The 26720-nt window shown below is 45.5% G+C and overlaps 1 protein-coding gene across 1 annotated transcript; it reads left to right on the forward strand.

Annotated features, from left to right (window-relative positions):
* Positions 1-3799: 3799 nt before the first annotated feature.
* Positions 3800-26416, forward strand: atp6v1ba (ATPase, H+ transporting, lysosomal, V1 subunit B, member a). The gene is made up of 14 exons (XM_053875238.1): positions 3800-3999; positions 14383-14438; positions 14515-14613; positions 15143-15236; positions 15821-15898; positions 16776-16915; positions 20779-20880; positions 21855-21952; positions 22125-22248; positions 24288-24438; positions 24656-24738; positions 25264-25368; positions 25433-25562; positions 25842-26416. The coding sequence occupies exons 1-14, from the start codon at positions 3894-3896 to the stop codon at positions 25982-25984; spliced, it is 1509 nt and encodes a 502-aa protein (XP_053731213.1). The 5' UTR covers positions 3800-3893; the 3' UTR covers positions 25985-26416.
* The last annotated feature ends 304 nt before the right edge of the window (positions 26417-26720 follow it).

Consider the following 26720-nt stretch of genomic DNA (forward strand, 5'->3'; position numbering starts at 1 on the left):
TCAGTGCTGTTGTGGTGAACTATCTTGAAATGTTGTGAAACGTGTGGTTCAAATGTTCATATCGATATATATTCAGCTACAACAAAGACCGGCCTGGTTTTTTGTGATGCTATGTAGCTACACTCCTGCTCCACCCTTCACAGACTCGAAACAATATTCAAGAACTGGAGTGAAGCAGCCTTGTTTACACGAGGGTTTCACATCTAGGTTTTTATTTACAGCAACGCAGCAAAGCTCTTGCAGGCACTTCACGACATGAGAAGTTCTGGAACTCCACTTTGTTCTGGAAGGTTCTGTTGGCCCTGGGGGGGAGGGGTGCCGTGTGTGTGTTGACAACTCACATGAAGAGGAGCGAGCAGCAGGTCGGTGGTGCCGTAAATAAAATAAAAAGCCAGATGATTCATTCACTTGCTGCGGGAAATAATTGCACACATTGTAGTTTCACATAATGACAGACACACACAAACAGTGATTCGATCTGTGAGCGCGTCTGTGTGTCGTGCGCTGTGTGTGTGTCACCCCTTCTATCTTCACCCCTCACGCACCCAACACATTCTCTTTCTGTGGCCCTAGTCCAATTAGAAGGAAGAGTTTTTGTAAGTGGAGGGTTTAAGTGTTGGTGGTGTGGTGTTCGGGGGGGGGCTGTGTGTCTATGAACACAGGCCGTCACCGGACCACCAACACGTTTGCGCTCACATGGTCGGCGCTTTAAGCCGCGTCTTAAGAAAGTCCACATCCTGTGGTGTTTCCACCGCTGCTCTTCAGCCATACGGTGCATGTGTGGGGATTAAGACGTTAACAAGTCCGGAGGAGCGGAGACCCTCTTCTGGCACACTGATCCGGGACAACAAACCTGCGAGAGACCCCTCCAGGTGCCCCCGGCCTGTGAAAGGCCGCCGCAGCTTAGTCACTCCGCTTCTTCACACAATAATTAATCCCATTAAGTCATCAGAGCAGCAGGAGCGCACAGAGCCATTAAATCTGACTTCACTTCAGTGTGCAGCCACGAACGCACCAGTCGACCGGGGTGAGGGAGGGGCTCCTGAGTCAGAGGCGTTTCTGCTTTTGTGCGCACTTCAGAAACGCACAAATGACCGGCGTACACGGTTAGATTTGTTTCATGAGACGATTTCATTCTCTTTTCACACCTCAGTGGGGTTTGGACCCACGACGCCGTGTTGCCGCCTAAAGTCAAGTTTGTTTTTTTTTCACCCTCCACATCCCTCTTTTCCTTCATTTCTTCTTCCAATTCTGCCACAAGTGATACATATTATTACCACTTTTTAATGTTCAAAAGATTCTAAAACACCACAAAAAAACATGACAAAGAATTGAAAGAAAAACAAGCCACGGAAATGAACAGCAGATAAAACAAGAATTGAACAGATAAACCAGCGGGAGTTGAAAAAAAACTTAGGTGAGCTGTGACTCTGACGTTACAGTCTTAGACTCGGTAGAACACAAACGGCAGGAGGAACATGGAAAGACAATAGCATCCTTGAGGAGCAGCGTGGCGTTACGTAACTCTCCAGTGACCTCTCGACTGAAGCTGATCAATAAACGCGCAACAACGTGATATTATTGATGATAAGAGGCGCAGCTCACGCTTCACGTCGGCAGACAATAACGTTTCAGTCAGACGTGGCGGTGACTCTGCGATACACGGCTGGTGCGCGATGCCTCAGAGGTGTTAGCGAGACACCTCATTAGAGGGGCCACAGAACGCTCCCGAACGAGGGCTGCGCTCTCGTAGGCAGCTCTTCTTCACCTGCATTAATCGGCTATTTTTCCAGCGTGGCCTGAAATGTTTGGATGAGCTCTCCAGAGAGCGGTCGGCCTCCGCCGTGCCGATGCTGCCACTTCAGCCTGTAGAGCTGCGCGGCGCCTCCGTGTGTGACCGTGGGTGTGTTGCTGCTCCACATCACCCTCCAACACTCGTTTACCAGCCGAGCATGTGGTGTTAAATGAGAATGGATCGACGTCCCCACGAGACACAGCCGCAAACCGAGACTTTAAGGGGAAAATGTGTGCAATCATGTCATTTCAGCCGTCAGTCAACAGCCGGCTCTCTGGGACATTGTGCTGCCAACGTGTCTCTGATGGAGCGGAGCAGAAATGAGAGTCTTTGTGCAGCAATATTTATTGTTCCAACGCCGTAAACAGCCAGTGGAGCTGGAGTAAGCCAACGAGAACATGCTTTAAAGAATGGACGGGTTTGCATGGAAGCTAAAGAGACGGCGGAGCCACACGTTTTGGCTCAGTTTGATTTGTCACATCCGAAACATCAGCTCATCCACTGCTTCATTTTTTCTCAAGGCGAATGAGCGACAGATAAAAGACATAAAAACATTTATCGTTTCAGAGTCAATTTGGTCCATCGCCGACGTCTTTGTGGGGCTTCATTCATTCTTCATTTCAAGTCTGGCGACATCAGGTTTCATTGTTCTTCTGTGCGCTCTTGTCACGGGGGTCCAATATCATTTTGTTGTCCACCGGGTCCAAATTTCGGTCAGATTTTCTGCTCTGCCTTTTTGTGATGGTTCCTCTTCTTTGCTGTTTCCATCGTCAACTTCGTCACGTCAGTTTTTTTTTTTTCTCTCTGCAACCAAATGGTCATGTTCTGTTTTCTATTATTTACAATTTCCTTTTTGGAAAATGTAGATTTCTTCTTTTTACTGTCCTGAAGTTTGGCATTTTTAGGACATGAGAGAGTTTCTCTGTGTTTTTGATGGTTTTCTCCCCCTCAGGTGGATTTTTTTTGTGATTATCAAATTTGTAATTCGAGGTTTTCTTTGTTAACTGTAACAAAAACATCCCGCAAAGTATTTGTTGTGTCTTTCACCACCAAAAATCGCTTCTTGTGGGATAATCTGTACGACAGTTACAAGATTTGAACTGCCAAAAATAGCATTTCTAAGTGAAACTGGACACACTGTTCAATAAAAATTAAATATATACCACCTTTACAACAACGTAAAAATATAGTTAGCTTCATGAATGTGTCGATCATTCCAGAATTTACTCAGTCACAGAGGGAAGGTAATGGACGAAAAAAAAATGCAAACTTGGAAGCTGTAATAGTCAACCAGTGTTCCACTGATAACCATGAACTCTCCAGTGATAACTACTCCAGTGATGTCATCATCAGCTGATCACTGTTTGTTCTCCTGGTCTTCTGAAGACAATAAATAAACGTACTCGATACAAGTATCACAGTATGCAACCTGATGTCACTTCCAGCTTAGTCAAACAAACAATCACGCTGTAACAGAACACAATAATACAAATCTGTTTATTCTACTTTTATTCTACTCTACGACTATTTTGATTATAAATACATTTACTTTTGTTATTTTTATTCCGCCCTCATTTGGTGTATCATTCCGTAGAAAAAACAGGCTTTTGTTACTTTTTACTCACCTTTCATTCTGTCTGCTGGCATGTTGGGATTTCTCATTTTTGGGACTAAAAAGTGAGACCAGTCCAGGCAGAAGCGTCATATCTATGTTGTCCCACTCAACACTGCATCAACAGTCTTTGTTTGTATTCAGCAAGTGTTGATCAAGTTAACTTGTAGAAGACAAGAAACACATTCTGTTACTTATTTGGAACAAACGTTTTTTTCCCATAATATCCACTCTTCAACTATGTATTTGGGGTTTTTTTTAAGTGACACTTGAGCGGATCATTGAAACACAAGCCAAAACAAATTATTTTTAATGAAACGTTTGCAGGTTGAACGAGATGGAGCAACGCATGCGCAGTTCCGCCGCTCCTCGTGATCAAACTTCCGGTTCCTCCGAGTCATGTGATCTGCTCTCCGCTGTCATTTCTCTGTCAGTAGCAGTTAGCCAGGCGCAGTGAGCCACTTTACCTTGCATTCACCTGAAAAAATGGCAACACTGGTGGGAAACAGGGCGGTGGACAACGGCCTGGCTGCGGCGGCGAGGACCCACACTCAGGCGGTGACCAGAAACTACATCTCCCAACCGAGACTCAGTGAGTAGCCGGAGCCGTCGCATCCTGGACATGTAGCTGGTAGCTAACGGGTTGCTGTTCAAGGACACACCTGGAGTAATGTTTTCATCTGTTAACCTAAAGTGTGTGTGTGTGTGTGTCAGTGAACCCGACCGTGTGTCTCCCCGATTGTAGTGGTCAAATATGGGCTTCTAGCTGTTGGTGTTGATCCTGTCCTCGCATCTATTCATTTGAAGTTCCTAGCTACTGAAATACTGCATGAGGGAACTGACAAGACCACCGATTCACCGTGTGAACTGTTGAATTTGCACATGTAGTGCACAAATGATACATATTAAATGCAATCCGTGCATCTTCTGGGACCAGCAACTGTGAGCTGCAGCATCACAGCTAGCTTGTTTCGGATCACGACTGCAGATAAACGGAGCAATAGTGTGAATATCTGTAGACCCTCGGTTGCTCTTTGCAAATATCGTCCGTTGCTTGTTGTTCCTGCTCAGATTCTTGCCGTTCCGCCATCCATCGACCATATGTGCGGAGAGCTAGAACGTTAGCTTTTGCTAGCGGCTGCTAACCTCCAGCTCCACTCCAGTTTGCTATGACTAAACCGGGTTTATTTTTGTTCATTTCAGTAATTTGCACCTCTCGCTATCTTGCTGTCAAACACATAGCAATAGTTATACGCACACAGTGCCATAATTCGGCTAAGTATCGCTAGCATCGCGGATTAGCAATTAGCAAACCGACAGTTGACTAAAACAACATCGATGAATTAATACAATGACGGGGACACACACTGGGCAGAAAGAAGGACGCCGTTCTAATGATTTTTTTAATTCGTATGTTCTGACACGATGACAGTATTTAACGCCATGGTTTTGACGCTTCCTTCTGCTGTGTGTGACAGATGACGCTCATGTGATCTGAGTCACATGAGCGCCTGTGCACGCGCTCGGTTCTCTCTCGCCTGCCACCGCAAGACCTGCATCGTTTGCTTTTTTCCATCGTCTTTTCATGAACAATGTTGCTTAACGCGTTGATTTTTTTTAATCGTGTATTTTTAAACATGTACACGTGCCTTTTACCTACGCCTTCCTTTTCTATTCTTATTTCCGCTCCTCAGTATGATACATTAATGACGATCATAACTTTTGAGCATGCTCTACATCCCATGCTAAACAAATGAAACTGACTTTGGGGTCACACGGATGCCATCACAAATGACCTTGAAGAAGGTTTATGAAAATGTATTTGTTCATTCAGTTCAACGTGTTTTTCTCCACTCCATTCATTCTTGCTTGCACTGCTGCCAACACACTTCACTTGCCAAATTCAAATGTGTTCAGCAATATTTTATGTCAAGGCACCAATGCATTGTTAATTCATAATTACCCAGATCAATGTTCAAAGCAAATTAAACTTAATGAGGTCAGTGTCAAGCAGACTGAATGAAAGCTGACGCCTCACCGAGCGTCGTAAAATAGGCAAGTAAACCTGCGCCATCATATGGTGAATAGCAGTTCATTTTTGTTGTTGTGGTCCATCGTTTTATTTCTTCAAGAGTCATTCATCACGCATACAGAAAGAGTGCTCAAGCTTTATTATCAAAGAAGTGACATTCCTCTCCAAAAATGTCTGAAAATGCTTGAAATGTGAAATCACAGCGGAGCACATCAGAACCACCTGATGGTGATCGCTGATGATCAACTTGTGCAGACTGGTCGATAAAAGCCTGTGTGACAGGTGCACTGAGACACTTGAGGGAAGTAGATTGCAAAGACTAACTAGTCTTAAAGCTTAAATAACTGGCTCAAGTTACCTTTGAAGGTGTTCAAAAGGTTTGGCTGTTAACGTGCTTTATGATACAATGATTAGATGGCAAAAAAAGTTTGTATTGTGACCTCAATAATAATAACTATTTTGTTTATTTTTTATAGAGCACCCCTTAGACAAGAGGGTCACAAAGTGCTTTACATTAAAAACAGGACACAAAAGAATCAGGCTTGGTAAATTGAAAGACAAACAAGCAGTGAGGAACAGAGAAAACAGTGGGGGCAAGAGCAGAGAGCTGAGTAAAACATAACCAGTGAAGTTAAAATAGACAACATCATCTTTAAAAAATCGTCTTTAAAAATGTGTTTTTAAAATAAATGTAACTTATTTACTGTTTGTATACCTTTTTGTTGTTTGTAATAAACTCTGTGTTTGGCACTGAACTAAGTGAAAAGTTGGATTCAATTGATTTGATTACTGAATAAATATAGATGCACAATAGGGCCCCTTCAAACCATTAAAAAACATAGAGAGAAACTGAAATATTTAGAAAAAGTGAAACTCACCTATTAGCTTTCCAGTGGCACAGATTTAGTTGTTATAGCCATCCAAGTCCAAAATAACAATGGAAGAATGTTTTAAAAAGATGAGTTTAACTTTTCTACTGCCAGTTCACAAGCTCCATTTGAACAGCCATGAATTAAGCCTTGGATGGAATTTAATATTGTTTGGGCAGTTGCTTTTGTTTCATTTGCTTCTGTTGTTAAAACAAATTAAGGAACTAGAAAGATCCGGAACCACACAAAAACAGTCCACCGTGAGTGGATTAATGCTCGATATAAAAAATAACCTTACATGTTGATAATCACAGTGCAACTCATTGAAAAAATGAACTATGGAGAAAAACCTCTTGAATATGACTTGAGGATTATGTGGCCCGATCAGACAGATGTTTGTTTGTATGAGAAAATCAGCTTTAATTTTGCCACCTTTTTCTCAGTGCAGGGGATGAATCTATCTGATTAAGTTGGGGCTTGGATGTTTTTCTGCAGCGGTCAGAAATGTCACGGTCCACTGTAGTGCCACAGACATCCACTGATGTCGAACAAAGGCCTGTGATTACTTCTTTTCAATCTACGGCGCTCTGATTAGATCAAGCCAGGTCCAACACGACACTGTTTGCGGTGAATAAAGTAACCTGTTAATGTTTTCTTTGTTTGCCGCTCAAGAACAGCCATGAGGCACCAGGTCTAATCTCGATGGCTGGCTGTCATGATTAGTTCAAGACGCCGTTGCTGAGGTCATGTGTCCATCTCACTGATGAGATGATGGCGTTCGCTGTGTCTCTGAACACACTGATGATCACGCCTCGCACCGTTGAGTCCACATTTTTTTCCCTTCTTCCCTTTTTGTCCAAGTGTTAGAGACGCAAGTACGGACTAAAAAGCCTCTTAGCAAACTAGCAGAAATGACTTAATGGCGCCGGGGCCGTCTGAAAGATGAGCGTGGAGGATACGTCTTGTGATAAAACCTCGGGTCCTAAACGCATCCAGCCACCTTTGTTCGGAAAATTTTGTTGTGGCAAAATGGCTCGCCCCTTTTCTTTCATCAAATGCATTTCTAAAAAGCAGCAGTCCATTCTTGTGATGAAGCAGCAATTTAGAGCCAAATCATTATCTTAAGTAAGAGCCGGGGGGCCTGGACTTCTCCATGTGCACATTTGCTTGTTGACTACTTAAGTCAGAGCAGAGTTTGTTGCGTGTTCACTGAGGCAACTGGTGTGTCAGGGACAATCAAATCCTCATTGGACAGGGACTCGTTCTGTAGCCTGGGATGTTGAAGATCTCAGCTCAAAAAGACTCAGGTCAATGTGGTCACCAGATTCTATTGTTTGTAGACAATGCGCCGGTCTTATTTTTATTTTACCTCTATAATCCTTTGAGAAAAAGACAGCATTTCCGAGATTTATTTTGCCTATTCTACTGATGATTAAATGCTGTGTTGCTAGCAAGCAGTGGCAACTGTAGCATCCTGTAGCTGTAAATAAAAATGTAAAATCTACTTAAAATGTAATTAGAATAAAACAGTCAATGACACATTTTTGAATTAAAAGAAAAGAGTTTTTTAATTAAAAATGTGATGTGTGAGAGGATCTTCATGAAAAGTCATCTGGTGGAAAGATGAAATTAAATGGCGTGCGGTTTATTTTCTTAATCTTTGTGCAATATGTATAACTGATTTGTGTGAACAACAAGAATGAGTTTAAGGTCGAAAATAAAAGTAGTAGTGAAGTAGAGTGACTGCAGTAGTGGGACTAATTCATCTCATTCTCTTCAAGTAGATGTAGTACATATGTATGCTTGGATTTATCAGGAGGGATATTTCCATTTTGAATGGGACTTCTGCCCATGAGCCAGACCATCTGGGTCTCAGGGGCGAGGGATGCTCGGGCATGGTTTGGATGGGCCCGTGCCGGCGCACCCTTAGGTCTTATCATTTCTGTGTTTCCCTCACTGCAGCGACGTGACACAGCTGGAAGAAAGGGAGCTATTGAAAAGTCACTCAGCGAACATAGCGGGGACGTAAACAAATAAAAAGCGATTTCTCATCAGACCAAGTCTTTTCTTTCAAGAGGCCTTTGTCTCTCTCATGTCAAATGCGACAAAAGCTATTAGCCCACGAAATAGCTGGCCTTTGTTTTAGCACTGCTTTCTGTCATTTAGTGCTATGAAAAGACACGGAGCAAGGCACTATACGTCTTTGTGAAGATTTAATTAATGGTAATAATGTAGTCACGATAAACAAATGTCTCATCTGTCACTATGAAAGTAATTTTCTATAAAATCAATCTTATTCTTGCAGCTCTTCTATTAATCCACATTCTAATTAGGCTTAAGCAGCTAGCTTGTCAGTGGTGGGTGAAAAACTCTCCTCCGTCGTGGGCGTTAGCCATTCTTCTCATGAAAGAATGCTAAAATGCTCGGAAGCCGCTGACACCATTTCGCTGTGATGCTCGAGCAGGAACTGTACACTTCTTTTGATGACCGCCGTCAGCCGCTCGTGACCGTGTGCCAGTCTGGGCAGCTGGTTTAGAGAAGTGTGTGTCACTGTAGAGCGTGAGTGACCAGTGAGGCGATGAACCAAAACTGTTGAAGAACAACACATCCTCCCCTTTTGTAATGTGACCACATACTCGCTCAACTCTTTGTTGTAATAATATTGTTATCATCCAGGTGGGGCTGCGATAAATGGGAGCCCAGCGCATGACGGTATTCGTATTGTTTGCATGAAGATATTCCAAGTGGCTTTATTTGATGTTTACCTTGAATATCAGAGCTTGATGAAGGTTTGTATCTGCCAAAACCTTCTACTTTACTTGACTAGACACAAGCTTGTGTACTCACAAGAAACCTGTATGTATAAAATGGTACAAAGTAAAAAATATATTTACTCAAGATGGAAAATATTGGCTATAAAAAGTGAGCAGAAAATGAAAATAAAATAATTTCATAAAGTAAGGAATATTTGCTGCCAAATATGAAGTGCTTGCTTGACGTATACTGCGCAGTGTTCTATATTTGGTGTGAGATTTTGATGATGCATCAGTCCCAGCGGTGAGTGTCAGCCACAAGGTCTGCTGGTGCTTTCTGGACGGAGGCTGACCAGTGCGTACAGTGGCATCGCAGCAATTCACAGAACAGGTTTATGCGAGGAGTCCGTGTATCCGCTTTGTAATGGCCGTTTATTTTCACAACCACCAATGCGCACCCCCCTCCAACGCAGCGCTGACCCCACCCACTGCCCTCAACTTTAGTTGTCCCCGTGCTTTAAGCTGGGAATTGGAATTGTGTTGGAATGCTCTGTGCTTCTTTTCTCTGGATCCTGAATGGGCTCTTTAGTATTTCACACCAAGGTGTCCTTCAGGGTGCGAGGTCAGGCTAGCAAAACAGCTTCTAGTGGCGGATTAGGACCAATTAACATCTTTGTACACAAAGGCCTCTGGCAGCTGAACAGGCTGCAGGGTGACCCGCTCTGCCGTTGCATGCTCTGCCAAGGGACGGCTGCACTTGAGCTCAAGTAGCAAAAAAAGGGGTGGAGAAAGTTTTCCAAACCTAATGGGAAATGTTGCTACTTAACACTTCATGAACATATCATCCATTGAGCGATGGTAATTCTGCGCAAACGAGAGGGCAAGCTAGCTGTTTTAGAATGTCAGCCGTGTGAGAGGGGACCTTCACCCTGGAAGGTTTCTCCTCTCACACTGTCAACGTGGTGCAGTGAGATGGAGGAGTGGAAGGATGTTCTGCTTGTCTTATTCAAGAAGATGTTGGAAGTAATGTGTGGTGGACCCAGTCTGTTCTCTCTCAGTCGACACGCAAGTATTGAAGGTGCTCAAATGTACGACAATGACTGTGTTCCCCGGTGCACTCCACATTAATTAATCCTTTTAATGCACAGTCAGTGAGAAAATGCGACACATGGGCTCGACTAAGCAGCAGCAGCAGTTTCCATTCACACCGACTAGTTTTAAATTTGCCATGATAGTTGAGCGCTAAAATGCGTTACAATTGCTCTGATGATGTCCTCCTGTGGTGCTAAACTGGGTTAAGAAGATCCAGCTGCTTTTTTTGTCAACTCTTGGACCATACGAAAAACAGTGATCGACATGTCGCCCTACAATCGCTGTAAACTCATCCATCAGCCTGCTGTCTACATTTCTAGGCAAAAAATGAGCCAAACACAAGAGGATGAAATTTGGTTCATGCCTGCAGTGTTGCCTCCAGCTCATGTTTTGCTGTTGAAATGACTGTTTCAAGAGTACCGTTTTGTTCTGACCTCAATAACAAATAAACATAGCAGTCTGGACATGGTTGTAGGTGCACTATAGTCATCACCCTCGATGATAGGATAGTACTAAAACCGTGTCTAAAGATGTGACGATAAATGACTTGAGTACGTTCTCCCTCTGTCTGTAAGTTATTTGACTGTTAAGTCATGAGCAGATGACACGTTGGGCGCCGTGTTTGTGCGCTCGCCTCAGTGTTGTGCCTCCACAGACGTCTCATTTGGCCCGATGAATGAGGGGAAACACTGTTCCTTCACATTTCTTCAAATTACGTTTACCTCTTCACCGTCACATTTTCCGCATCTTCCATTAGGACGTGGCCGACTTATGGATTTCTAAGAGGTTTCTGTATAATTACGGCGTCCAATTTTCCCACATCATTATTATAATCAGGCCTCAGTAAATAGCCATATGTATCTCTTTTGAGATCTACTGGCAATTTGTAGGCTAAGTGTGGCTATTATGTCCTTTTTATAAACACGGCCAACACAGCCAATTTGCCCTCAGACGCGAGAAAGGTTGGACCATTTAAAAAAAAAAAAAAAATAGTGAGAATTTTCTGGAATTTTCATTAAAAGCTTCCTTAGAAATGGTTGCGCTGCAGCAAAGCTTTTGAAAGATTCCTGTTCCTGATGTCCAAAGACTGAGTTTTATTCACCCTGATGGGATATTGTTTCTCTGCACATCATTTTTAATAAATTTGCTGTGGGTCGACCTTTCTTCTTTTAGTCAGGACACTTTATTCCACCATGTCTGAAGGTGAACTAAAGACTATGACTGTGTTTTATCTCACAATAAAAGTTGAAATGTATTCCTCTATTGTGCCTTAACTTGACAATGTATCCCTCAACGCTGAAGTTCAACCCTGCTTTCTGACGGAAACAATTCACTCCAGCATGCCACGCACCAACAGTTAGCAATTTAGCTTTTTCTTTTTATTTAGCCAAGCTACTGAATTTCATCAACCTTACCAACTGCATGAAACTGGCCAAAGTTTTCCAATTAAACTCATGGAAGTAAAGAGATGAGATGAATAGTGTTGTGTGAATATAAATCTGAATGCTTTTTTTTGGTCGGTCTGCACCCTTAAAGATATTATCAAGGAAAAGCACCTGCTGAAGTCACCTGCTGGGACAAAGTTAGGGAGGCCAGACTCGGGTGGTTTGGACACATGGAGAGGAGAGACTGGGAACATGTTGGATGTTAGAAATGGAAGCACCAGGCAAAAGATGGGTATGAAGATAACCATTGAGAATATGAACATTAGTTGTATGAACAGAGAGGATGCACAACATAGGCTGAGGTGGAGGAAACTGTCTCGTGATGGCAACCCCAGGCTGGAAAATATCAAAAGCAAAAGCAGACTAACGCCACCTGATACGAAAACATACATGAAAATACAACTATCCTAGATGATGTAAATGGCCATAAAGAACAATCTGGACTTGCCTGTCCAAGATGGTAGAGGTAAACACTCAAGATTCCGGGGCATTAAAATTCACTGTCATGAAATGGATGACTGTAGAAACCTGACTCACTTTTCCTGACAAATCCGTTACCATCCCACAAAACTACCATGTAAAAAATAAATAAAAAAAACTCAACTGCCGTTCAAAAAAATGATGTTGGCAGAAAAAGTGTCGACCATAAAAGCACACACAGCCTTCACCTAATCATAGACCACACAGAAAAACACAATTTTGGTTTTTCCAGCAGAGTGGAAAGCTCGAACGGTTGTCGAGTCAAAACTACATCCTTGTGGAACTGTTTCTCAAGCAGACCACTTGCTCATGTACCGTCAGAGTTTATGTTCTCTGTGGGGGCAACTATGCTTAATGTCGTTGGCCGGCCGTCGTGCGCCACAAGGTTTAATGAATGGCGCTATAGCTAACCCTCACATGGTCGCCCCGCAGAATAAGGTCTGGTGGGCGAAGTAAATGCGAGAACTTGAGTCATTCACCAGAATCGATGGGTTTGGAGGGACGAACTGAGATAAAGGCTGTTTGGAGTAAAACGCATTTGCTTTTGGAGAGGAATATTCAATTTTACTATCTGTGGTGCCCTTGGTTTTTATTGTCACACTTGAGCCGTCTTTCTCTTGCTCTCTCAGCGGCCCCCCCTCCGTCTCCTCCCACTCCAGCCTCAGCACACACACACATCTTGTCTGGCTAATAGAGGCTGAAATGCAGGTGTGTGTGTGTGGGAAATGGCTGCAAAACTGTTGCACATTGACAGATTATTTTGTTGGCCCCTGCCTAATTAGTGGCATAGTGGATGCACCCTGCTAAGCTTTAGTGCTTTCTTCTCGCACTAGTCCGCTCTAATTCCCTCGCACCTTTGATATCGGCCCGGAGATTGACGGTTCGCACATAAAGACGGCGTTGGGATACCAGTGAGCAGACAATGGCGCCACCTTCAGTACCCCACCCCCCGGCAGTCCCGCTGCTTTACATTGTAGGTGCCGATCTGCAGATGCGCTGCGGGAAAGGAACTGTCTGTCCAGTCATATGTACATCCTGAGACATCGGCTTAGACCGGTGAGGGAAACATTTAGTTGTAAGCTGTCTCTTGTGAATGTATAAACCTTGCATTCAGTAGTTTAATGGGACACCAAAAATTTTAACAAGTTTGTGCCTCGACGATTCTTTATAGGAGCTTTGCTGAGTCGCTAAATGTATGTTCATATGAAGTTATGTTCAAAGACTTTTCTGTGATCCCTTCACAACTTATCTGGGCCTTGTCTAATTTATACCTAGCATCCTTTCGCAGCTGCATATTAACTCCATAGTGGCACTTTTGTTTCTGTCGATGAACGCATCATGACCTGGTGAGATATGGCAGGTCATGGCTGCAGAGTTGCGGCTTTTGTGCTGTGCATTTTAGTTGGCAGCACAACTGTCTTCAACTTAAAAATCTGGTTCTGTGTTCCCCCATTATTGAGCAGCGTAGGACCCTGGTAGATGAGATTGGTAGTATTTTAAAATATATTTAGAAATCCTCTGAATATGTTGAACAAAACAAAGAAACACACCCGCATCCTGAGCCTACTAAACTGATCAAAATACAGAGAGAAAAGGTCTTGGAAAGACAGCCGGGATGAAAGGAGAAGGAACATTTGTATTCTCATGTTATTTCTAGTGGGAGACTGCCAGCCGCAGCTTTAGACTTAATGTTGTTTGAGATTTACTTGTGCCTGAGCTGTACATTTTAACTCAGATATTCATTTGATATTGTGGGATTAAGTACTTAATTTTTCTCTTTTTTTCCCTCCCCCCATCACTTGGTCCAGACGGTTGCAGCAGAACTCTAAACGCTGCAGATGTAGATAGTCAGTGTTGGCTCAATGGAGAGCTTCTGTGGTGTGCTACGTTTGACAAGTTTGTGCTGAGCCGAATCTTTGCCATTATTATGGTCTAATGTGATAAAAGGCTGCCGGCTATTTCCTCTAACCGTCATCAGCAATGACCCCCCCCCCCTCACTTAGCACCTGTTATTGAAAGGCTCGCTGCTCACCTCGGGTCCATGTAATTGTACTCGCCGTGCATAAACAAGAGAATTTCATGCATTTGTTTCTTGACATTTGCCTGCCGATGACATTTGGGCTGGAAGTGCAGGAAGCTGTTTAAGTCTCTTAGCGAAAGGTCAGCCTGTGATTAAGTATACAAGTGTACACTTGTCCTGTTGATTGTTGGCTTTCAGCTGCCAGAGGAAACGTGAGTCGTGTCTCTGGTAATCTGAGTGTCCTGCAAAGAGGTGAAACGTAAAAATAATCTCCTGTATTTCAGCGTATTCCACCGTGTCTGGTGTCAACGGACCGCTCGTGATTCTGGATAATGTGAAGGTGAGTGAGTCTAATATTGACGGCTTCTCTCTCTGTTGGCTCCAGTAGAGACTTTGCTCTGGTTCTCTTGGTCTAGTTTCCAAGATATGCTGAGATCGTCCACCTGACACTTCCTGATGGAACCAAGAGAAGCGGCCAGGTCCTGGAGGTGATAGGCAGCAAAGCTGTGGTCCAGGTGAGGCCTCTCGACTGACGACCGCTTTATCTGAGTCCAGCTTGAAGATGACTGTAAACATGTTTATCGTTGGACTTTGAAGCGATTTAGAGTCAAGAGCAGTGTCTGTGTGTAGAAACCGCTACAGTTTTTTTCTGTTAATTCAGAAAACTGGTTTTAAAATGTTTAATGTGAGAAGTACACAGTTTTTAGAAATGATGAAGTCATCGACCGATTACAAACCGAACATTTTTGATCTTCCATTTCCATCTTTGTTGTCTCACCTCAACTAAAACCAAACTTAAAAATGGCTGAAAACAAGATCACCAAGTCCTGGTGGCTCCCAACCAGGTTTGTTGAGAGGCTCTCGCTCCTTACTTCGGAAGCTGCCTTCAAAATGAAAATACTGAACAGATTCTTGAACGATGGGACCATTTTGGGAGGCCCATTTTCTGCTCCGTCTTTCAGGCGTCGGGTGCATGAGCAGCACGAGACACGTGACTGTCTAAAACCCTCTCACCCGTCATTTGACTTGTTCTGGTGCCTGCAGGTGTTTGAGGGTACGTCAGGCATTGATGCCAAGAAGACTGCCTGCGAGTTCACGGGTGATATCCTGAGGACTCCTGTGTCGGAGGACATGCTGGGTAAGACCAACACTCTTCAACATGCTGAATAAAGGGAAGGGATAGAAATTAATGAGGCTCATTAGACCTTCATCACTCCATTCACTGCCGTACGGTAAAAGCATTCCTGCCTGCTGAGTTGAGGATAATTTGTAAATGTTTTCACAATGAATGCTACGATATTCGACGTGCTCTTCATTTGCTCAGTGAGCAGCAGCGAAGCAGCCCGAGTCCAACCTTTCCTCCTCGCTTTCCGGAATATTCTTTAGCGCCTCATTAGGTGCGATTATCTCAGCGCCGCACAAGGTCACCCGAATCGGAATCTCAGTAGAAAGTAAACATGCCTTTGTTTCTGAAGTATCATTAATCACGTCTGTGAATTTTCCAATCGCTTTTACTCGTTACTCGTAGACTCTTGAAGAGCCATCAGCGGCGCACTCGGCGGTTTTGAGTCTGACACGCCACAGAATAGGGAAGTGTCATCTCATGAATTTTATTTAGATGTAATTCTCTTTTCCATTTCATCAGCGAGCGGCTCGCCGTGCAGGTAAATTCATCAAATGGCACATTGGTTATTTGAAGGCAGCATGTTTCCTCTCTTTCAGGCCGAGTATTCAACGGATCCGGGAAACCCATTGACCGTGGACCCAGTGTTCTGGCGGAGGACTACCTGGACATCATGGGTACCCCTCAATAACCTCTCCTCTTGTTTGCCGCTGCTCTTTTATTCCTTTTGTGAGAACCATTGAGGGACAAAAGAACTTGCTCCACAAAATGCTGATAAGACGTCCAAGGCTGCACGCTGGCCCATATTCCATCGTAAAATAGCCACATAACATTTTTGAAGATCAGTGAAATTGCTATTTTGGATGTATACAGGGCTCAGTGTACGCTTTTGATAAAGCTGTGTGACTGACAGCTTAGAATATTACGTCCGCACTCTCTCATCTGGTCCAGTACAGTTAGAGTAATCCACCAGGAGGAGTTTGGCTATTGTAACTGCCATCTGAGGAAACGTCAGGTGGAACCCCAGATCACTTGACATGGTCTGAAGGTGGAAACCTTTCTGTGGAGACAGGGTTGTGTCTTTGGTTGGCCCCGGTGCATTGAAATGATACCACTAATTGACTTGGTTTGGAATTGTTCATCTACTAGTTTGTTGCTGCAGAACACGTATGTGACCAAGTGGAGATCTGCAGATGTCTTCTTAAAGATTTGGTCACAAGTTTGGTCAGACAGTAACAAACACCTTCAAACAATCACTTTACCTCTAAATTAACAAACCAGATTTAACTCCTCCCGAAGGCAAGTGAACGAATATTCACTCATTCACCCATGAATCATCAGAGAGAATGTTGGCAACTCCAGCAGGTGTGGGAACAATGAGAAGGTTCATGGCTGTTATCAGATGAGCGAAAGGAAAACAGTACCTTTTACTCTCATATCCACAAACGACTAGCACATGAGGCATCACGGATCTGGTTCCTTCTCTGATGTGTGGTCCAAGGAAGTAACGATGAGGAGAAGTGTTGTTGTGTTAAATCTGAATCTTCTCTTCAGGTCAGCCCATCAACCCTCAGTGCCGTATCTACCCTGAGGAGATGATCCAGACCGGCATCTCTGCCATTGACGGCATGAACAGCATCGCCCGAGGACAGAAGATCCCCATCTTCTCTGCTGCTGGGTTACCGCACAATGAGGTGAGGCCCGATGCATCCCTCCCCATCTGAACAGCGTAACGCACGCACACATTTGGATTAGAACGTATCCTCCTGATGTTGTGCGACACATAATAGGGCTCTTGTCACTTCCTGGTGTGCAGCAAAAACAATGACGTGAGACTATTGTAACTGAGCTGCCTCAGTTATTGACCAAACACCGGCACTTGTGGGATCGTCGGTAAGCGCAACATAATTGGAGAATCATTTCTTCAGGGCTGCGGCTCAGTCGCTAGCAGCAAGGTGATGTTTATTCAACACGGCGTCCTCTTTTCAGTGGCGACCAATGCTTCCTCTAAGATGTGCACAATTGCACGTAGCTGATACGGTCTCAGCGCACAAAAATATCTATGTTGCGCAACAAAAATTAATCCAGAATTGAATAAAAATTACTGTAATTGCCAGACTACGGGGCTTCTTGCCCGCCTGCATTTTCCACCTTTCCTCCGGTACAGCGATGCTTAAGATCACTGTTCACCGAGTGACACCGATACATACACAATGGAGCGAACAGCAACTAGAAGAGCTGCTATTTGAAATGAATTATTGGGGCTGGCTGATGTTTAAAAGCTGATTTCTATTAAAGTCTCTTGTGGTTGGTCAAAATGTGCGCATGCACTGAGGTAGTTGGGGCGGCAGAGTTACGCAGAGGAGAGAGAATAGTTGCAGTCAGGTTTCAAACTACAATACACAGAGAGTACACGCTAGTCAGGTGAGGAAATGAAGTGTGGAGTCAGTGAAAGAAACCTGTTCCTTCTTCAGTTTAGCCTGATCCACACAGGCTCACTGTTCCATGAGGAGCCGTCACAGAATACGGTGGACTCAAGTGGACAAAATTCACTCTCACAACAGACGGATTCAGGATCTGTTTGAGAGAGGATCAATGTTTGTAAAAGTTGCTTTAAGTTCTTTGATATCCAGCTCCCTCAATGGTGTCATGCGATTCTAATGACTAGAGTTAGTTTACTTGTTGTATTGGAAGATTCTTCATTTATTATATTACATATATTATATTATGATACTGTTGAACAAATATATAGAGAATCTATACAATTGAAAGACTTTTATTTTTCTGCCTTTTTCAGAATCGAATTTATTGCCATGGTCAGTGGGGATCCCACCAACTAGGAAAGTGTTTGGGAATAAAGTGCTGAAAAATAAAATAAAATAAAATAAACAACAAAGGCTGTTCATGAATTCACACAATTAATGAATGTAAAAATAATTGTTTTGAGGCTCTTGGTGTAAGTTTTTTTCCAGTTTTCTGCTGAGACCTGATAGTATTTGGTATATTATAAATCAGAGTCTGGCATCAGACCAGAGAGGCAGAGCTCTCTCTGCTTGAGTTTCATGAGAATCTTATTTTCCAGCGTCTGCAAAAAGATATGTAAATTTGTTTGTTTTTGTTGTCTACCTTGTCACCTTCTCAATAATGGCATTGATTCGTAGCTGTCATGTAAACGCACTCATGTAAAGCTGCACTGAGCTCAGCTGTTAGAGACACGTAGCCAGTCTTGGTCAAGTGTCAGGAGTGTGAGTGAAGGTACACACACCCACTCACAGACAAGTTCATATCTGCGCAGTGTTCCACTCAAGGTCAACAGCCGCCACTCTTATTAAAGCGGTGCCCGGGTACAAACCGCATTTGTCGTCTGGAGTGGCACAATCTGCAGACAATGTTTGCTGCCGTTCTCGTGTGCGGTGCTGCAACATTGGAAATATCGAGTGATGATGAGTCAGGTCGCCGGAGGGTTACTTCCTTCATTTGCACCATTCTTCCTCTTTCATCTGCCCCCACAATAGACATGTCCTGCATAAAGAAGAGAAGAGGGTCTTAAGCACATGAATATCTTTGCTTTGCTGGGGAAAAAAGGCAGCATTTAATCACGAAGCGCGGAATTCCTCTCCTCATAATGAAACCTAAAGTTGAAGCAAGTTCATTGTGACTCTGTCTGTTTTCGTCTTTGTGTCTTTTCAACGATGCCAAGTTGTTGATGAATGGAGATTGAACTTGGAAAAAATCAGGTCATATTAGTAGAAAAATTGTGTTTTATGTTCACCTAAATGAATGACAATACATTGGGCTTGAAGGATGAAACTGACAATGGCCGACAAAGGTCCACCTTTTTCTGTAAACAAATGAAGGTTGCGATCTGCAGCAGCCCCCGAGTTTGGTAGGGTTCCTTGCCGGGGGTGGAGTCAGAATCGGTCAACAAATGTTGACCTCCTGCTATAAGTTTCCCCCCACACAAAGTCTCTTTAGTTCGGCAGAAGTGTCGTGGCATGACGCGAGTCTGTTCAGAGCTCATTCAAATTTTCTTTACTGAATTCTTCTTCTGCAAGACAGTTTAAGTTGATATTCAATTGGGTTGCAGCAACATTCCCTCTGTATGAGTGTTGAAAGAAGTGCTTTTTTTCAGAATCATAGCCGATCAACTCACAAACATCACGTTATCAGTTGCCTTCAAACCTGGATGTGTTTGTTGCTCATTTGTTTGTTTTTCTTTATCAAAAACTCTCTGATGTCCCTGCAACCAAGTCGCTCAGTGGACCGATGGTGTGTGACCTGCAACAGATGTTTAGACCACTTTGACTTTAGATCAGTTCCATCACCGATCTGACCGAAATGTGACGACAATGCTGAGAACTCTACGGAACAGATGTGTGACTCGCCTGTAACTCCATGTGATTCAGACCACATTTGTCATTTGGGTTTTGTGGTGCGATTTAAGCGTGTTACAATATGATGCGGTCGGACAGCTGCCCTGAGATCCTTCCAGCAGACACCGCTCTCACCACGTTCATGTCTGTTATGTATGTGATTACTTCATAAAGTAAAGGTCAGAGGTCAATGTAGCCATACAGCGTTGGGTTTCAGTCCCATAGCAGTTCCCGGCTTGTGGTCAAGTCAAAAACATGGGTCCGAAATCATCGCTCCAAAACATCAGTGACGTCAGCTAAACTGTGGCTTTTGTTAACTGGTTTTGTTGCGCCTCCATGTGCTGTGTAGCACCCTCACCTGCACTCTTCCTGTAGCCGGTTCACTTCAACACTGTGATTCTTCTTGGCGTCCGCGACTAGTCGAGTCAAAGCGTCGACAGGGTGAAGCTAACGCCGCTGGTTTGCTGCTCCTGTCGACGAGCCACTTGTCCTGCCGTCAGGACAGTGTGAAAATGTGTGTGTGTGTGTGTCACAGAGGTCGCTCATGTGGTGCGCTCCTCTATGGACCAGGTGTCTCAGTCCAGGGTGCTGTGGAGTGGTCAGGCCAGATCAGCAATTACATTTAGTGATGGGCGTGAAATTCCTCAAAGTCCTGGAGTGTCACGCAGACGACCTCAAACTAGCAGCCGCTAATGAAGCTACGTTTGAATGAATTCCAAACTCCCTGAACAAAGCATACGTCGGTGACATGAACACACTCGCACTCATGAAAGAGCAGAGGAAGCAGCTGCTCAGAGTTTGTCAGGTTCTGTGAAGGCACATGGAAACACGCCCATGTGACCTCAGGTGTCTCTCGTGTTGCCCTGCTAACACACTCAAACATGGACGACAAGGAAGGAGATTCAGAATTTCAGGATTTGATGTTCGTGTTTGGACTGAGTCTTCATCCAGAACTGGGCCAGTGGTCTCGCACATTCTTCCAAAACCCAAGACGAACTTCTGTCAGTATGAAGTTTGTTGAGTTCCATGTCCGTCCACTCTGACTGTGAGAAAGAAACCATTTTACTGAAGCAGCGTTGTGGAGCCTCATGTGACCTCCACCCTGGATGGATCCTGCTGTAGTCAAGGTGTCATCCTGTCAACCTTTCTTCAAGTTCACCTCGCTCTCTCTCCCTGTCCCTCAGATTGCAGCCCAGATCTGTCGGCAGGCCGGCCTGGTGCAGAAGTCCAAGGACGTGATGGACTACAGCGCAGACAACTTCGCCATCGTCTTCGCAGCCATGGGGGTGAGCTGCAGTCTCTTTTTTTTTTCCCTCTTCCATCCGCTCACATCTGTGTGGCTAATCCCCCTCTTAACCCTGACGTGACACCCCGGCTCTGTCTCCCGCCCCGTGCTGTCTTGTTTTTCAGCAGGCGATTTAACCTTTAAGTCCCCATTGTTGCGTCTGCACCTCTGAGCAAGTAGACACGTTACTAATTCAACAGACTCTTAACACTGTCGAGCTCGCCGTATCAAATTCTCCACCTCCTCAGCTGCTCCTTCTGTCTGCCGTGACGCCTCGATTGTTGCCGATTGACCCACACGCACACCCTCACTCTTGGACGCCTCCGCTCCCTCCCACCTTCCGCACCAATTCACACCTCATTGTAGTTAGTTTATGCGTTGAATCAGGAAGAATTTGCAGGAATCAATGCCTGATTATGTATCTCGTGGTGAGGACAAAAGTCATGGAAAACTTCAGCACTGGCATTAAGGCCTTATTCCTCCATTGATTTTTGCCGTTATTCAGAGTTTTGTTCTGTAAAATAGAGCTTAATGTAAGATTAGGGCTTTTTAGTCTCACTCTCTTTCTTGACTTCGGGAATATAAAAGTGGCAGGTGAGAGAGGTGCCTGAACATCTTCTATGGCATTGTTCTGAAGACCCACAGCTCCGTCTCTGCTTCTCTGACACGACATGTGAAAAGAAACACCTTCAACTTCGCATTGCGGACTCTCACCTTCCTCATACAGACACTCAAATGAGGATGTTCCTCAACAACAGCGTGAATAAAACTCTTAATAGGATGGAAATGGGTTCAGGCTAACCTGCGAACACAAGTCTGCTCCTCCTTCAGCCTGCTCTCTGTGCATCATCTAGAGACCTAGGTCTGAACGTGTCTTCCCTCCCTGCGCTGTGGTGGTGTTCCCTGCTGACGTCCAGGCAGAGCTGAGCCTTGGCTTCACGTTTTCTAACCTGTTTTCCGTCGCTGATGTTGCAGGTCAACATGGAGACGGCTCGTTTCTTCAAGTCTGATTTCGAGGAGAACGGTTCCATGGACAACGTCTGTCTCTTCTTGAACCTGGCCAATGACCCCACGTATGTCACCGGAGCCGTAGCTCAAGTTTCTATTGGTCTAGTGTAGGGCTGCAACTAAGTTTAGTTAAGTGTCAATAAGTCAATCCGCCTGGATGCCTGTGTATTGACGTCCACATGGAAAATCGCTAGTATTTGAGCTGCTTTTGTGTTGAGTTCTATTTTTGACCCACAGCATTGAACGCATCATCACCCCTCGCCTGGCCCTGACCACCGCAGAGTACCTGGCTTACCAGTGTGAGAAGCACGTGCTGGTCATCCTGACTGACATGAGCTCCTACGCCGAGGCTCTGAGAGAGGTAACACACACCCGCTGACTGGAGTTCACGTGGCTGGCTGTTCCCATGGAGCAGAAATGTCCAAGGTGGCTTTCTGTTCCCTTGTTCTCTGGTCGTCCGAGCCTCATATCCAGGCAAATCCTGTGTCGGACAGGCCTTTCGTCCACAGAGACCTGGCATCTCATCTGATGCTTTTTGAAAACACTGGATCATTTTGTGACTGATGAAGTCACTGCCCTGTCTCTCTCTCCTGGATCGTCGCCACCTCACAACAATACCGGACAGTCGCCAACAACTCTTCAGCTTCTTGTTAATATGAGCCCAACATCCTGATCCACTCAGCCATTGTGAACACAGCCGTGCTGCTGAGAAGCGCACGTGCCACAGAGAAGCCAGTCACAAACATACATTTCATATTTATAGCCTAACTGAAGGCAGAACTCTTTATGTGCCACTGTTAATCCAAAAGAAGCTGTTGAACACATCGAAACCTTCTAGGTTGTAGCTAACTTCTCACCTAAACCAAAATATGTTGAGTCATCTTAAGAGTTCTTTTGACAAATGGATGGATGGAGATCAATTACAATGATGTTGCGTTTTATCTTTCTCCTCTCATGTCTGACGGAGATGAGGTTTATTGACAGCAGCATAAGAACTTATGCACGTTCACACAGCAGCAACCAGAAACCGTATCGGTTTTGAGTCCTGCAGCCGGAGCCGTGAGCTTCCTGTGCTTCCATCCTCACACGGCTGCGACGTGTGAGGGCAAGACTTTCCTTGGATCACATGGATTGACAATGAATTTGTGGATTGAAAATCATTTGTAATCCTTAGACTCTGCTATGTCTGTGAAATACTGACATACTGTAGCAGGACGCCGAGATAGATGAAAGTCCTCTCTGGATATTTTCAAAGGTTTCAGATTCAGCGCTCACGCTGAGATCGGCCGATCATGATCGGTGACCGATCGATCGGAGCATCCCCACTTGGATTGTATCGCATGTTGTTAATACGTGAAACTCTGGTGGTGATGGAGACAGTGAGCAGTGTTGGGTGGGTTGCAGCTGTCAGACTTGACCGTGAGTTACAGTTGGTTCTGTATTTTGTGTATCATTCATCGTTGGTTGCAGTGAAGTCATTTCAGTGCTGCAGAGCTGAGCGTCTGCTTCCTGCAAGTCCTGGAACTAAAAAGTGTGGGCTTGAACTAGGTCTGGAGTCCTGCACGGGGAAGACGAGACACCAGTCTGAATGCCGTCAGCTCCAAGACCACAACCTTGGAAATGTATCAACACTCGCTCGAGCCCCTCTCATGAACGGAGGGTTTTGATTGGCCCCACATGAACTCCACCCAGTGGTGTCCACTGTCTCTGCCCAACATCGGCTGAAGCATTAGAGGCATGCTGTGGTCCAACAGGACGGACCGCACATCCTTCACTCTGAAGGCAAATACCTGGCAGCCAAGCCTGTCCTCACAAGGAAAAGGCCCCTCCCAATGCCAGCGTCTCAGCGGCCCTCGCCGCGTCTCCTTTATGTCCCCGTAATCAGCTTTTCCTTTCTCCAGCCGCTTTCTCAATAAACCGTCGGCATAATGCCGACTTGTAAACGCCGCCTGTCTCTCTTCGCTCGCTGCGCTCCGCAACCTTGGCCCCTGCACTCGGCAGCGGCACAAAGCGCCGTGAGGACATTAACTTTTAACTTCACTTCCTATTCAGGCCCGTCAAGGTTGAGTTTTACATTGAATCTACAGACGACAAGTGCCGAGCTGCCCATCACCCTCTCAGTCCCGCCTGAATGGCAGGAATTCAGCCGAGTTCCTGCTCCGGATTCAATTGGCGTGGGGAACAAGGATTTGGCCATTTCTGTAGTGGCAACCTGCTGCTTGCCTCTTGGGAGAGACGGCGGTGCTGTCATCACTTGACACCGGCGCCGCTCCGTCTTGCGGTGCTGCGATTCATTCTCTGCCGTGTTTACAGCTGGTGGCTCGTGTAAACACCAGCTCTGGGTTGAAAGAGACTCAAATGGTCACTGAAGACCCCCCACCCCCCGCTCTCGCCCCTCAGGTGTCTGCTGCCAGAGAGGAGGTGCCCGGCCGCCGAGGCTTCCCCGGCTACATGTACACCGACTTGGCCACCATCTACGAGCGCGCCGGCCGAGTGGAAGGCAGGAACGGCTCCATCACCCAGATCCCCATCCTCACCATGCCCAACGACGGTAGGCAGACGTCCGCGCCGCCGAGCTAGACATGTGTGATGCTCCCGGTTACCGTGGCAACGGCCATAACAAGCCCACTCCCGTGGCGATAAATGGTCGTCCCTCATTACGCCGTGGCAGGGAGGTGATTGGCTCGGGCTTCCACCGAGCGCCACGGGGGGGTCACGGTGTTGATTTAACGGTTCAAGATGGCTGACGGCCCCGTTCTGTCCGGCAGATATCACCCATCCAATCCCTGATCTGACGGGCTACATCACGGAGGGACAGGTCTACGTGGACCGGCAGCTGCACAACAGACAGGTAACCTGCAGAGACCAAATCAGAGAACGAAGTAATATAAAGTCAATAAGGTCAACGTAAATGTTCTGGATGCTCATCTTGGTCACTCGAAACCCTCACTTTCATTACAGATGACTTTACTGTTGTTTTAAGATTCATTTTTATTCTTTTGTTGCCTTAAAATTAACATCCTTGATATTGCACTTTTTTATTGCTCCTTCACTTCCACCTCACCAATATCAAGTTCAGAACATGAAGAGGGGACGAGGAACAGATGGTTCACGTCCCCTCACTGTAGTTGGAGCTCTAATTCTACTGGGTTGTGCTCGAGTTCCTGAACTCTACTGCCACCTGCTGTCCCTGTGTGCTCAGTTGAATTTCACCTCTAGTTATGTGAATGACATTTGAAAGGCTAAAAAGACGACCAACAAGTGCAGCTGCTTGGCAGAGGCCTGTTCCCAGCACGCCCCCTGCTCCCGTCCCTCACGCCCAACTGCAGGCTCCTGCAGGTCCTGCTCATGGCTCACCTCCTGTGCCCCTCCACAGATCTACCCCCCCATCAACGTGCTGCCCTCCCTGTCCCGTCTCATGAAGTCTGCCATCGGCGAGGGGATGACCAGGAAGGACCACGCTGATGTCTCCAACCAGCTGGTCAGTCCAAGTCATGTGACATAGCTCCAGCGCGGTGAGCTCACCGTCTCCTATCCTCCTGCAGTACGCCTGCTACGCCATCGGCAAAGACGTCCAGGCCATGAAGGCCGTCGTGGGAGAAGAAGCTCTGACCTCCGATGATCTCCTCTACCTCGAGTTCCTGCAGAAGTTTGAGAAGAACTTCATTGCCCAAGGTGAGCTATGGAGGTTCTGAGACAACACGGAGGTGCAACCGCCAGATGGTTTTGCGGTGCGTCTTACCTACCCCACTGAGGTGTGACGTCACCCAGATCCTCAGTGTTGCAGTGATCTGGCTGTTCTGAAAAATCTGAAATCTGAACAAGGGCCAATCAGAATCTAGTTGCGGTGTATCCGGGTCCAACAGAGCAAAAACAAAGCTGTGGAAAGTGTGTTTCCCGTCGCGTTCCCTCCGAGTTATCCTGAAGCTAACGTGGTGTTTCTGTCCTGTTCAGGTCCGTACGACAACAGGACCGTGTACGAGACCCTGGACATCGGCTGGCAGCTGCTCCGAATCTTCCCCAAGGAGATGCTGAAGAGGATTCCTCAGAGCACCCTGGCAGAGTTCTACCCCCGCGAGTCTGCCGCCCGCCACTGAGGCGCCGCTGGTCATCTCCTGACTCCCCACCCCCCCTCCTCGTAGATGTACTGTAGCGTATCTGTGTCCTGTTGTGTGAATAAATCTGTGCTTGTAAACCGTTTCTTGATCATGAAGAAGTGAACATATCCACGAGGCCGTGTCTTATTGCTGGACCCCCTTTGCCCCCCTAAATTATTGCAGAGTTAGCTTCAGAACCCCCTACAGCTGGTGGGCTTCAGTCTGGATCACGTGATGGAGCTGACCTTCAGAACCGCCCCGGTGATGTTTACATTATTTTGTGTTTTGTTGTTTGATTTGTGCTGCAAATATATAAAGAGTAAACCACGACACATTCCTCAGCGGACGGAGCGAAATCTTTGTTGTGCAACTTCATGGTTTTGTGACTTCTGTCTCCAAAATATTAAATTATATGAGAATCTAACGAGTGTCTGCGAGTGTGTCTTCAATAAGAGGTCGACAGCACTGATCTCTCCTCTGGTGGGGACCTCGGTCGGCATCAGGCTGGATGACTTGACATGTGGACTTCAGCTCGTGAATACTAGTTTCCAGTCGACCTTCGGGATGTTGATAAATGGAGAGCTGTGTCTGTCAGTGGCCTCTATGAGAGTCTCTTTCAACCTTTTTGAGCCACAGCTCAGTTGGTTCTTTGAACAAATCCCAAGTCTCACCACCAGAGGAACCTGGGCCAAAGCACACTTGTGCATAGTAGTCCTGTAGAAAATGCCTTTTAATT

Source organism: Synchiropus splendidus, chromosome 9, assembly GCF_027744825.2.
Source record: "Synchiropus splendidus isolate RoL2022-P1 chromosome 9, RoL_Sspl_1.0, whole genome shotgun sequence".
NCBI lineage: Eukaryota > Metazoa > Chordata > Actinopteri > Syngnathiformes > Callionymidae > Synchiropus > Synchiropus splendidus.